We start from the raw sequence: 13,552 nt of genomic DNA on the forward strand, positions 1-13,552 counted from the left end.
ACCCACCCTTGGTATCCCTGGCCTAGGACCCATCCTGCCCTGCAGGGGTAAGACACCCAGTGACGGCAAGAGCTGGGGCAAAGCCAGAGCGTCACACATCCTGAGTGGCAAACTACCACTGAGCCATACCCTCAGCCCGTCAGAACTCCGTTCACAGTCACGTATGCCCCAGGAAGAGATAGTAACAGGCCCTGCACAGATAAGGGGACAAAGCTTCTGCCCAATCCACTCATGCTGACTTCCCAAGTGCCGAGGCGGGGACTGAAAAGTGTGCAGGAGAACTGTACCCACAGCCAGAGGGTCCCAGCCCAACGTGAGTCAACGCACACCACACTCCCGACTGCACAAAGCAACAGAAGAGAGGACTCAGCTGTGGGAGGTAAGGCCGCATTAGGGCTCCTGCTGGGGCCTTGGGCTGTGTTCTGAGGGACCTGAGAGGCAGGCACACAGCCTAGCAGGGTAGAGAGGCCAAGGTACAGCCGGTGGTGGACACTGCCCCCTGCCAGGCAGGAGGGCTTCTGGACAAGGGCTCAGCAGAGACTGCATACATACTTGTGTCGGCTGAAGCCCTCAGCTCATGCCCTGTACAGTTCAGCTTCAGACCTGGCGCTCCCCGCAAAACTCTGCCATCCCTCCAGCTCAGGGCACCCACTCAGCCCTGCCCTGGGCCTCGGAAGAAGCCTTGCCCTCTACCAGCCTTCCCCCACCACCGACTGCCAGTGGCACATACCTTCTGGGTGGTGGCTTCCTTTTGTATCTGACTCTGCCGAAGCTTTTTTAACAGAACGAGCTTTGCTTCTTCTAGTCTTAGCTCTTCTTTCAGCTGCTTGATCATCCTTTCCCGTTCTTCAGGACTACTTTTCTGCAAGAACGAGACACCAGAGCTGGACACACGCTTGGCAGGGGCCCCGTCCCCACGTGCTGGGCCTCCCACAAGGGACTCACCATGAGGGCCTCAGTGCTGGTCTCCTTCAGGGCCACATTGGTCAACCCATTCACACGTGGGCTGGAAGGCTGCTCATTGTCAGACAGCACAATCACGTCAGGCGAAGGGGGCCTCCTCTCTGACTTCATGTCACTATGGGCAGAGACAACGGGTAAGCAGAGCAAGCATCTAAGTGCCAGAGCTGTGCTGGCGGCAGGTGGGATTGTGTGCCAGGCCAGCCCTCTCAACACAGGCAGCACGGGGCCCAGGGTGGATAAATGCACTCTACTCCAGTTCTCCGGCCCAGCCGGGTCCTGGGCCATGGCCAGCTCCAAGTGCTAGATGTGATGGGATGCATCTGCCCTAACACCAGAGGCCACCACTACCTGTGCTGGACACCATATGTGGGGAGTGCCCCCCCCACAGCACCAGAGGACCTGTGCACACTGTGCACTGCCACCTTGGAGGGCAAGAATGTGGCAGCGGGGGTGATGGGCTTTGACAGTAATGAGAACATCCATGAACACCTGCACAGCTTCCGACCCATCTGCCTGGCTTAGGACTGGTGCCTCACATCCTACACCAACCCTGTGAGAGCCACAGCCTGCAACCCCCAAAGCTGTCTCAGTCCCTCTCACCAGTGTGGCCTGAGCCCTTCTGTTCCTGGTGTGAAGAGAGCGCTCACCCCCAGGTCACTGGTGGGGGCCAGCTATTTCTCACTAATGACCACAGCACCCACCATGGCTGAGCAGTGCAAGGGGACCAGGAGGCCCCTGTGGCTTTCCTGTTGTTTCTGTTAGGATATGGTCCAGGGTCTAAGCGTGCCGTTATTTCTCAGACTCCAACAATAGCAAGTGTCCGTTCCGTGCAAACCACGTACATGACACCATTCACTGAAGCGGGCACAGGTTGATACTTGCTTCCCTTCTTGTGAAGCATACACTTGTGCCCCTACCACACATCCCCCTCTGTAATAACACGCTGCACACCTTCCCTGAGGAACCTTACTGAAGACTTATTCTGAAGAAACCAGAGCCTCCTTTTGTGGTAAGGGAAAGCAGTCAAATACACAATGTGCCCACTAGGTGGCACTGTGATCCACGGGACTTCTTAGATGAAATTAAGTCACAGCTCCAAGTTGTCCCTGCCTTGCCCACTGTGCAGAGTGGGGACATTGTGACTAGGTTTGGGCTTCAGAGAGGAGTCAGCAACCACTGGCGCAGCAGCAGCCTCCTGGACTGGCAGCTGCGACTGACTGCAGCCAATACCCCCTTCCTTCTGCCCTTATCCCAGCCACCAACGCACTCTCCAGCCCACACTGGGTTCAACTAGACAGCCACCAACTTGAAGCACACAGGGTCCTGGGTTGGGGCGGGAAGGGGCTGTCTAAGTCCACAGGGAGTTTATCGGGTCACCCCAACATCACTTGAGGTTCACCGAACCACCAGCAGATCTGTGGCTCCTCACTGATGGCCCCACGCTGCCCAAGATCAACTTTCAAGGCGACCCGTCAGCTCCAATTCCAAGTTCTCCGGATGCAGGCAGAGGCAACACATCTGAGAGGCAGGGATCCTCCGGCCCAGCTGCTTACTACCAGACGGGCTCGTGGGAAGTGGGTGAGCTGAGAAGCAGCCAGGGGCACCTCAAATAGTTCACAAGACACACTGCCCAGCCCAGGCAGGATGGTGGCAGGAGGACACACCAGAAGCCACGGGCTTTCCTCATGAGGGGAGGGCATGGACCACTCACAGAAGTGAGATGCCCAAGGAAACTGGAGGCCACCTGGGGCCAGAGGGCAGGGTGGGGCCTGAGACATGTTGCACTTAAAAGTTTCCTGTGAGGGCCACCCTGACCTCAGTGCTCTCTAACCTAGCTTGGCCTGAGACTGATCAATAACTTATCCAAGAGATGATGTCACCACCCATCAATGATCACTCAGCATCCCAGCAGCCAGCAGGGAGTGAACTTCCTGTATGCTAATCAGGCCACCAAAAAGTCATGTGACAAAGGCATTTCCCTCCTTGGTCATGTGACCCTTTAACTGTGCCTTCCAACGTGAAAACCATGGCAACGGGCAGTTCTAACCGGTTTGTGACACACAGCCTTCATTTTGAAAAGGGAGGTAAGAGTTCAGGTGCTGTCAGAAAATGGAGGCGCCGGGCTCCCCGGGGCTGCAGCCATTTCCTGTGTGGCACAAGCCACAGAGACTATGCACAGGTACCAGGCCCAGGGTCACCTCTCTCAAGCCCAGAGGAGGCCACCAGCCTGTCTAGTTTTCAAAATGAAAAACTTCCTAATCTCAATTTTTTTTTTGAGGGGGGCACCTTTAAGGTTCTTAGTACTGTACTTTTCTGGAGAGTTTTTAATTCGGGGGGGGGAAAAGGTGGTTTGGAATGATTCCAAGGATTCGTTTAAGGAAGACTTTTAAAGCCAGAATAAAAGGCAGCCTAACCCATGTGCAGGGAGCATCAGTGTCCACCCCAGCCTGCCACCACGGGCTGCTATCTCAAATAAACTTCATTTGGAAGCTACGTGTATTTCAAGGCAAATACGACTAACTGATCCCACCTCCCCATCTTTGAAAACCCTCATTAAAAGCAGTGATCAAAAGAGACTGTATGTGCCCTACGAAGATCCCTGGAAGCAGGCCGGGCTGTTAGCAGCATCAAGGCTCACCGAGCACCAGAAATTCAGTGACCTGCCAGAAGTCTGCAGAGCTTCTGGAGGCAGGACTGTAATGTCACTTGCCACATGGTACCACTTGCACAGGTGACAGCTCTAGCTGCTCACCCCAGAATTCATACTGAATACCACCTAGCCCATGCTGGGGGCTTAGGGATCTCACTAAGCAAATGCAGGGCTCTTTGTCCCTGGGGCTCAGACCTTTGCGGTCAGTAAAACAGGCGCATGTGCTGGGAAGGTGGACCTGATCCTCCCTCCCTCCCTCCCCCACCTGCGCCGTGCACATTTGCCAAAGCCTGTGTGCACAGCAGGACCTGAACTGGGAGGTGAGAGGAACTACATCCTAGCTGCTCTCTGCTCCGGCTGTGGTCCACTGCGAGGCACAGAGCAAACACAAGCCTCAGGGCATGTGGCGGCCCTCTTGAGGCAAGACAGAACGCATTTAAGAAAGAATGGCCAACGGGGCTGGTGAGATGGCTCAGTGGTCTAAAGCACCTACTTAGAACAAGCTAAGCTCAAGCAAAGCACAGAGACCTTGGTTCAATCCCCCAGCACCACATGCTGGCCCGCCCACCCCCTGGTGGGCTGAGCTGGCCACACACTAAATAAATAAGTAAATAAATAAATAAATAAATATTAAAAAAAAAAAGAAAGAAAGAAAGAATGGCCAAAAATATACCAGGGGAGCTCGGAGGCACAAGCTCTAAGGAGCACAGCACACACCAGCCTCCTCTCAAGCGGTAGAAAGTCACAGACAGCATCCTGACAGTCATCCCCAGCCACCGTGGCCACAGGTAGCTTCTACTGAGCGCAAAGACCAAAGTCACCTCCACACAGGCCTTGAGACAAGAGGTGCTACTCCGGGAGAGCCAACTGCTTCCTGCACAGCACACAACCCCCCCAACTCCCCCGGGGCTCGGCCTGGCAGGAGGCTGTGGCAGTGTGGGGGCAGGGCAGCACCTGACTGTGGCACCTCCACACACAATGCCTGGGGAACACCCCTCCAGTGCACACCCCAACCACCCTACCTGCTTACACCCTGGCCCCAGGATTGCAGTCGGCAGTGGCCCAGCGCCCATGAGGACCCCAGAAGTGCACACCTGGGAAGCCCTTTCAGCTCCCCCCTCCCAGGGTTCTGTTGGGGACAGCACAGGCTTCCCAAAGGCCATCTAGGAGGTCTCCACCCTCCCTGGAGGGCAAAGAGCCTCTGCCTCCCAGGGCCCCTGTGTGGGCACCCCTGCCTCAGCCCTCCTTCCACCTTCCGCCCACCCCTCCCAGAAGGGCAGCCCCTTGCATAGGTATGGTACCAGCATAACTCTGGAGACCTGGGCTCCATTCCACTCCATGGGGCTCCCAATGAGGGCCAAGGTCTTTGTTCCCAGGGCACCGAAAGCAAAGGCAAGGGGAGATCAAGGCCAGGTGATGACAGCTGCCCCAGAAGAGGGTGTGGTATACCCAGAGGGCCTGGCCCGATCACTCCTGAGGAGCTGCCCTCACAAAGATGCAGGCCTGCAGCTCCCCAGGGCACTTGCCTAAAGAGAGCCTTGATCTTCCCCAAGACCCCCAGCCTCCTGGCTTCCTCCTCTGGTCTCTAAGGAAGAGGATCAGCCTCCTGGGGATGCCTGGTGAGGGAAGCTCTACCCAGGAAGGCTCAAGGCTCTTGGAGTGGCAGCCTCTTGCCCAGCCTGCCCAACACATGCATGAGGTGCCTTGCACCATGCCATCTGCGCCCTCTCCACAGCCAGGAGGGCCACGTCTTGAAGGCCCCTAGGCAACCCCCAAAACTGTAAGAGCACCACACCCTCGAAGGGCCTCAATGGATGCCCAGACAGGATAATGACCTCAGAGCTGGCAGCTGAGAGGCACCCACAGGTGGGTCCCTCAGTGGAATGATTGGTTCTGTCAGAGGGGATGCTCCCCGGGCTCCTGGACTCTGAGGCTGAGCAGGCAGGCAGCAAACAGGCCACCTCTCCTCAGCCTTGCACTCGTGGGTAGAACCCTCTATGGGGGGCCCAGAGCTACCTGCGGGGATACAGAGCAGATGGCCTGATGGCAGGATCTGGTGTGGCCTCGCACTGCACTCCAGGATGGGGTCTGAGCTCGAAAGAACCCTTCAACTGGTCTCCTGCCCTCAAGGATGGCTACTTCCCACAAGCACACAGATGCCAAGCTGCTGAAGGAAATGAAATGCAAATCCACTTGAAAGGATTTCCAAACTCTCTGCTGTTGTGTGTGTTTCTAATAAGCAACAGATCCTAGAAGTCCAAGCCCTGTGACTGAGTTCAACCACTTCCCTGGGTATCAACAAGGAAACCTTGTACTCCGGATAGACAAACCCCTATACCCAGAGGCAAAAATGGCATAGGCCCCTGCTGAGGCCCACTGCTGGCTTCTGCAGAGCCAACGGATGCAGTGGTGGCGCTGGGTGCTGGCTCCCCCAGCACTGTGCTCCACCCCACCCCGGCTGGTTCTGTGGTTCCATCTCTGAACTACAGAGTAGAGGGAAGCAACCTTGCAGGTTTTCAAAGCAAAGCCCAGGAGCCCAGTAGCTGCTGCCTAAGCCTTCATGGTGTACAATACCCAAAGCTGGTGAGGGAAACAGACAGGCACAGACAGGCTGGACCACTCCCAGCCATGCAGCCAGTGAACCCATCCATCTAACATGGGACACAAGGACCAGGGGGCCTGACAGGCCCGGCCTGCTGGACACACCAGTGGAACAGCAGCCCCAGACAGTAACACATCAGCACATCCTTGCTATAAACCACAGGCTAAAGGAGCCCCAGCCAGGCCGGGTGAAAAAGCTTGCCCACATTGCTGCTGCTTCCTCCCTCAGCATGCCTGCCCCCCAAGAAGCCACCCACTCTAGACACCAGCCTGGGCCAAGGCAAGGAGAAAAGATGAGAAATGACAGATTTACACAAATGACTGCCCCACTGCCTTTTCACATTGCCAGCCACGATGGCACTGGCCGGGTGGTGTGTGCACAGGCAGGACTCAGGTGAGCCGGAAGAGCTGAGGAGGCCATGGGAGACCAGGGATGCTAGAGAGGAAGGAAGGGCTGTAAGGGACCATGAGGCCAGGAGGACCTTGGCTTCTAGGTCTAAGTCAAAGACAAAAAGCAACTCTGCATGCTTCATTCAGTCCATCACCCCATCCCATCACCAATTCGAAAACACTTTTAGGGAATCCTTCAGAAGGAGTCTTCAAGGAAACAAGCTGGCAGGCACCAATAGACACCATCTCTTCTGGCAGGCCCTATGCCCTGGGTATGGGGGAGCTCCTTGGGACCCCGACAGAGCTTGCTCTCTTTTCCCAAAGGGGCCTCTTCAGAACCACCCCACGAGACTACAGGAGCACTCTGTGGCCTGTGGACTCCCCCAGAGTCCTCAGGGAGTTGTGGCAGGCACAGGGCCTGCCCTGGGGGACACAAGCCCACCTGCTCCCTGCTCCAGCCAGCCCGGCCCCATAGGGACTCTTCTCCTCCCCTCTGCGCATCCATTACCACTCCTCCATCGTAACCTGAGCTCCTCCTGGCTTCTTTGTCAAGAGAAAAAGCCCAGCATTCGCTCTGTGGGGGCCTTGCAGTCAGAACACATTTTGCTTCTCAGCCACAGAGGCCGCAGAGGTGAGCAGCTGGGATGGGATTTTTGAAATCCAGCCATCATTTTTCCTGGAGACTTGCTCTGGGACTCCATTATGGGGCCCAGCATCAGCTATGTCCACTTACCTCAGCAGAGGGCAACACAGGCAGCTCTGTATGGCAGCCAGGGGTTCAGCACCCCTTACAACATGCTGCTGACGCTGTCCAGGAATGCAGCAACCCCTAGTCACGGTGCCCTGGAACCTCACTGGACAAGGGCTGGTCTTAGGGTTGTAGGGACAAAAAGATCATGGTCACCACTACAGCGGGAGCCTGCCAGTGGGGATGCCACAGGGAGGGTAACTCAAAGCCAGCACGCTCTACTTGGAAATCGGGGAGAAGCATTTAGGAAAGATGATCACAGTCATGGAATTGAAAAGCTAGTCTGTCACGTTTGGATCACCACCCAGACAGAACACCTGTTGACACTCTCCAGTGGCCCCGACAGTCACCACTGCACACCTTCCTGTCATCCCCACTCTGTGTATGTGTATGTGTGTGTGGGGGAGGTGGGGGTGGTTCAGGTCACAGTTCCGAGAGGGCAGACAGCCCAGGTCCACCCCAGGGTCTGGCACTGTGTGCACCTTGCCCCATGGTGGGCCCAGGAGGCCTGAGCAAAGAGGCTCTGGGGCTGGAGGCAGGGGCTGGTCCCATGTGATCACCAGTTCTACAGTCATTGTTTCGGGTTGTAAGTAACATTTCTGGAATAGGTTAGAGCTGATCTTTACTTCTATTTGAAGGAGCCTGCAGCATCCCTAATGCAGAGTCCTTAGGGGACAAAGCGAGGATGGGTGAGGTCAGGGATGTACATGGCCCCCAGCTCCAAAATGATCTGGGGGCCATCAGGACCTAGGGCAGGCAAGTGCGTGGAGCAGGCACTCAGGGGCCCCAGCCGGAGAACAGCAGAGCCTGAACTGGCACCAGCACCAGCATCCCTCCTGCCCCTGGCGCCTGCACGTGTCCTGCTGACCTCCCTCCAGGGAGGAATGCAGTGACAAGTCTCCAAGTAGAAACACAGAACAGAGAGAGCAGAGATTTCCCCTGGGAAGAGGTAGGCCTGCTCCCCAACTCCATCCAAGCAAGAGCAGCATCACCAGCAAACCACAACAAGGACTGCAGCCATCCTCCAGCTGCCAAGAACATGAACCCGCTCAGCACGTGCGCAGCACCCATGGGTCTGGGCAGTCACCTCAGAATGCAGGGTGGAGGAGTGTACAAAAGGGCAGGGCAGATTCCCCGTGTTCCCACGTCCCAACCAGATACCCACAAGGACCACGGGGAGCATTCCTGCTGCTATGGGGCAACTGGCCAGTCACCAAACCCAGCACACTACAACAAGGCCTGCTCCCTCCACAGCTGAACAGGACACACTCTCCTTAGGCTGCCACAACACATTACTGACCCGAATTTTTTGGCGTTCTAATGCCACCGAAGCAGGGTGATGCCTTCAGGTGCACTGCTGAGGGAAGAACCGTCAGACACAGAGAACCAGACTTGAGAGCTATCGGATGTTTCCCCCAAAACGGTCAACACAGAGCCTGCCACTTCACTAAACACTTCAGGTGGCATTTGTTGCCAGCAATCAAGTCCCACCTTCCAATGGGCAACACTTACATTCTGGGAAACTTGTTTACCACTTGCTATGTGTACAACAGCTTCCCAACAGATTTTTTTTCATGTATTTGGTTGACGCAGGCTTGTGGTAATCCTCCTGTTTTTAGCCTCCCAGCTCTGGAATTATGGGCATGTGCCACTATGCCTGGGACTCTGGCTAGCTCAACCCACTCTGGGAGACAGGGCTAACATGGTCTGTGGTGCTGGGATCCAACAGAGGTGCCTGTGCTTGCCTAAGCAGCTGCTTTAGTCTGCTGAGCTATCTCACTGGCCTCTGCTTCCCAAAAGATTGTTGGGACAGAAAGAAGCCGTTTTGGAGACGTCAGTAAGGAATGCATACCTCCAACTCCAGGAAAACAGCAGAGTCCCAGACAGTTTACACAAACCCTGGCTCTCTGCCTTCAAGGGGTCATCACAGGGCATGGTCGATGCACAGAAAAACCTGACAGAGAGCAGCAGGTTGGAGGAAGAAGTTCCCTGTGACCAGGGCATGCAGCCTAAGCACCTTCACCACATGATGGGATGGCATCTCACCTTGGAGGTCACCTCCCCAAACCCCTCCTCCTGGGGCAACGCTGAGTCCCACAAGAGGATACCAACAGACCATCAAAACTGTCAAAAACTCATCAAAAAGGCAAGTCTGAGAAACTGTCCTGGCCCAAGTTAAACACTGTGGGACCCTGGGTCAGACACAGAATAGGCGGGAAACATGGTGCCCCCCACCTGTCACACCATACTCAGGAGGCTGAGGGAGGAGAACTGCGGCCTGACATCTCCCTGGGCAGCTTATTGCGACCCTGTTCCAAAATAAATGAAACACCGGCAGTGGGGGAGCTCAATGAGAAGGCCCCAGGTTCAATCCCTAGTACTGTAAAAGTAGTTAATCATAAATTCTTTTTCCTGTTTAAGGAGCAAAAAAGCCAAGTGGATTTTACCAGAGTACAAAACCTCACTGCTGATGTATCAGTCTGAGGAAGGAAACCCTGTCGTCCCACAGTAAGAGGTAGAAGCTCCTCAGCTGTGTGAGTGCCACTTGAACGTGGGCTTTTCCCTTCTGGCTTTCACTCTGCCATGGGACGCTAAGGCAGAGAGGCAGATCAAATAGCTGGCTTCTAATTAAGCCGAACAATCAAAAGACTTGCAAAATTGCAGAGATCGAGGATTGTTGCATGTTTGAGGCCAGCCTGGCCTACAAAGTGAATTCAAAGCCAACTTGAACTGCATAATGAAATTCTGTTTCAGAAGAACCTCCCCTCAAAAATAGATGAGAAAGCAGACGAGCACCAACTTTACAGTGGGTCCACTCACGATCATGACTTTACGGTGTCATAGAACACATGTGCATTTAGTCTTTTTTTTTTTTTTTTTTTTTTTTTTAAGTGGGGATCGAACTCAAGACCTTGCCCTTGCTAGGCAAGCACTTATGCCACTGAATGATCTCTCCAACCATTTGTACATTTAGTAGAGACCATACATGGAATTGTGAGTTGGGCCTGTGCCAGGCTTGCTGTTTGCAGTTGGACCCTCTCTCCCTGCTGCCGTGATAGGAGCCTGCTGAGTTATATAGGCGCCCTGAACTCCAGCTCATCCTACCCTGGCCTCCCCTTGCTGGAACTGGCAGCATGCACCCAGTTTCCTAACGCAGAGAGAGTCAACAGATCTCACGTGCTCTTTGGGGCCCAGAACACGCAGGGAGCAGCTGGAGCCTCAGGTAAGGGCTCCCCTGCCTCGCTGTCTTGATGCCTCCTGGCAATGACTCTCCCCACTGCCAAAAGCTGTTCTGAGAAGCGAGCTATACCAAGCACTCCACAGGCCCGCCCTAAAGGTGTAAGGCTTATTCAACTGTAAGCCCCAACAGCTGGTAGCCACAAGGTCCTCACAGCTCTAGAACAACTGTGCAGCCCTTTCCTGGACACAGCTTACAGAGAGCCTGGTTCCCAAATGCTGGGAGCCCGACCAGCACCTGCGGCTCCCACCCCACAGTCATGCTCTGGCCCCAGAACCTGCTTCTGCAGCACACCCAGCTCTGCCTCTGGCAGTGTCGGGACAGCACCCTCAGGCTCCAACTGCTCAGCCCTACTTGCCATTCTGGGCACCACTCACACTAGCAAGTCTCTTGACCTGACTCCAGGCACCCAAACTTCCAAGCTCCCAGGCCACACTCCCCACACAGCCCACAGATTCTGAGTCCTTCGGGGAGGTAGTAGTACACATGGCTGAGCTGACAGCTTCTATAGAACGCTTCCAGAAGAGCCAGGACCCTGTGTGTCACTGGGTCTCAGCCCCACAAAGACCAGGAGCCTTACAATGTGGTTGCATCACAACTATTTTTAAGATTTAGACTCTAAAAATAAGCAGCTATATGGCTGGGGACCCAAGGCAGGGGCATATAGCAACATCTGGTATGTCTCCATCCCACTCAGTGCACACTGTCGCCCTCTCTGCCCACTCCTCAAGGAGGCCAGAACCAGTCCCGGGTACCTGCCCAGCCTTAGCATCCTCAAGGACAGTTGCCAGGCCTGCCCTGGCACCTCACACTGCCTTCCTGTCCTGGGGAATGTAGCTGGCCACCTCTCCTGCCCCTCTGAGGCACTTGTGAGCTCCCATCAGCAGTGACTAATCTTCCCCATGAGGTGGCAGAAACTAGAGAGGCTCCAGGGCAGGGCACAAGGCAGACGTCAAGTGAAGGTGCAGGATGCCCTGTTCCCTCACTGTGACTCCCCTTCCCATCACAGGCTGCCAAAATCCAGACATGCCTTTTTGAAAAAAGGCACACACCAAAGTCTCTTCCAACAGTAAGCCACACTTTCCTTCCCAGAGCACTTTCTGCACACATCACTCCCATTCTTGCTCTCACTCCAGGGCTCACACAGGTCAAAAAGGGCCAGGAACCCACTCCTCACAGTTGCCCAGTCCATGACCAGCAGCTGGCTGGCTGCAAACTAAAACTGGATCCTCACATAGCCAACTTTAAATTACCCGCCACTGTGGCCGAGGCATCAGTTACAGGAAGTTGGCATGGGACAGGCCCCAGCAGGAATGTGTGCTAGGAGGTATCAGAAATCATTGCACCAGTGGCAGAAGCCCTCTTGTCTTTTCCAGATACTGGAACTGAACCCAGAGCCTTTGCACTGAGCTACATCCTCAGCTGTTTTTCTTTTTTTGGTACCAGGACTTTGCACATGCCAGGGAGGCATTGCACCACTGAGCCATATCCCTTACCCCCTTACTTTCTGAGATACAGTCATGTTAATTTGCTAAGCTGCCCAGGCTGGACTTGAACTTGGGATCCTCCTGCCTCAGGCTCCCAGAAAGCTAGGATTACCAACTCACGTCTCCACATGCAGCAGAAGCCAGCCATTTATAAATCAAAGTTCTGCATACCTTGCACCCCTGCTCATGTGTGAAGTTTCTGCCAGAAGGATGAGCATCCACAGCTGACCCCTTCCAGAGGGCCACAGCGGCCTCTGCCTTTCTACCAGGGAGACATTTTCGAGTTCCCAGTTCCCTCCCTGGCCAGAGTAGGGCCTCGTAAGGAACACCACAGAGGAGCTCAGGGTTCAGGAGAGACTATAGTCTCTAATTTGCCATCACCAGGCCAACACATGGGATGGGCCATGGGCAAGCTGGATCCCTGGGGGCACCCAGAGCCGGTCGGTCATCATAATGCCCCCCAAACCTAATTTACTTTAGAAATACAGTGACTTCTTCAAATACCGATGACTTCACACCTCAGTTAGATATAGGTCCAGAATAAAGGCAGATGGACAGAAAATCGAAATGGGATGAAGAATCAGAGGTCTGCAGGCTATCACCAGAGACCAGAGGACCAGAATGTATTTTGGAGGGAGAGACATACCTTTCAGCCCCTGAGCTCAACTCACTTTGTGGGTAGTGGGGCGTGGACTTCTGGTTGGAACAGGAGAAGCTTGGGCCACCCAGCCTCTACTGAAAATCGCCCAGTGGCAGACGGCAGCAGACAGAATTCAAAGTGGAAGGCAGCAGCTGGCTTCCAACTGGTGCTGGGGAGGGACTGAAGCTGCGAAGAAGGGGCTCCCAGAACACCAGGGACCCATCTTGCAGTGGAGGGTGGGCCTCTTGCTGTAGGATTTTCCAAATTCCCACAATGAGGGAGTCGGCCTACAGAACCAGGGTGTGGGCCCACCTGATACTTGCCCCTACCCCTGGGAAGTCTGTCCTGCCCAAGCCAGCACCTGACAGCTGGGTGGCAGTCGCCTGCCTCATTCGAGGATGGATTCCAGCAGACAGCCGGTGGCAGCCTGCACAACTATGGTGGGCACAGCATGAGAGCAGGGGAGGCCAAGGTCCGCATGCTCCTGGGGGACCCTACTCAGGCAGCCAGTGCAACAGTGACTGCCACAGCACCAGCCCTGTGAGGAGCACCTCAGGCAGCCTGATGCCACTTTCCTTCACAGGCCTGGCTCTGTGCCTCCATCCCAGAAGAGTGACCAGGCCCAGGGCATGATGACGCATGGAGGCAAAGGCCTGGACCCTGGCTTCTCGGGATACCTGGTGGCTGAATCATAAAGAGTGATGAGACCAAGTGAGGATGAGGCTGTGGGCTCCACAACAAGTATAATACAGCACAGGCATTCTGAGGAAAAGCCTAGTGGCTTCATTAACACAAACAAACACACACAACCTCAACAACCTGACCACTGGGTATG

The 13,552-nt window shown here is 55.0% G+C and overlaps 1 protein-coding gene across 8 annotated transcripts in view; it reads right to left on the reverse strand.

Moving 5' to 3' along the window:
• The window catches only part of Gatad2a (GATA zinc finger domain containing 2A), a 96,373-nt gene that overhangs the window by 7,942 nt on the left and 74,879 nt on the right, over nt 1–13,552 (reverse strand). For all 8 annotated transcript variants that reach the window (XM_023707190.1, XM_004646833.2, XM_004646831.2 and 5 more), the window contains 2 exons: nt 946–1,078; nt 731–862 (listed from right to left, as the gene is read on the reverse strand). In XM_023707190.1, the coding sequence (XP_023562958.1) occupies nt 731–862; nt 946–1,078 (265 nt within the window). The remainder of the gene's footprint in view (nt 1–730; nt 863–945; nt 1,079–13,552) is intronic.

The sequence above is a fragment of the Octodon degus genome, unplaced genomic scaffold (assembly GCF_000260255.1).
Source record: "Octodon degus isolate 3935 unplaced genomic scaffold, OctDeg1.0 scaffold00282, whole genome shotgun sequence".
Lineage (NCBI taxonomy): Eukaryota > Metazoa > Chordata > Mammalia > Rodentia > Octodontidae > Octodon > Octodon degus.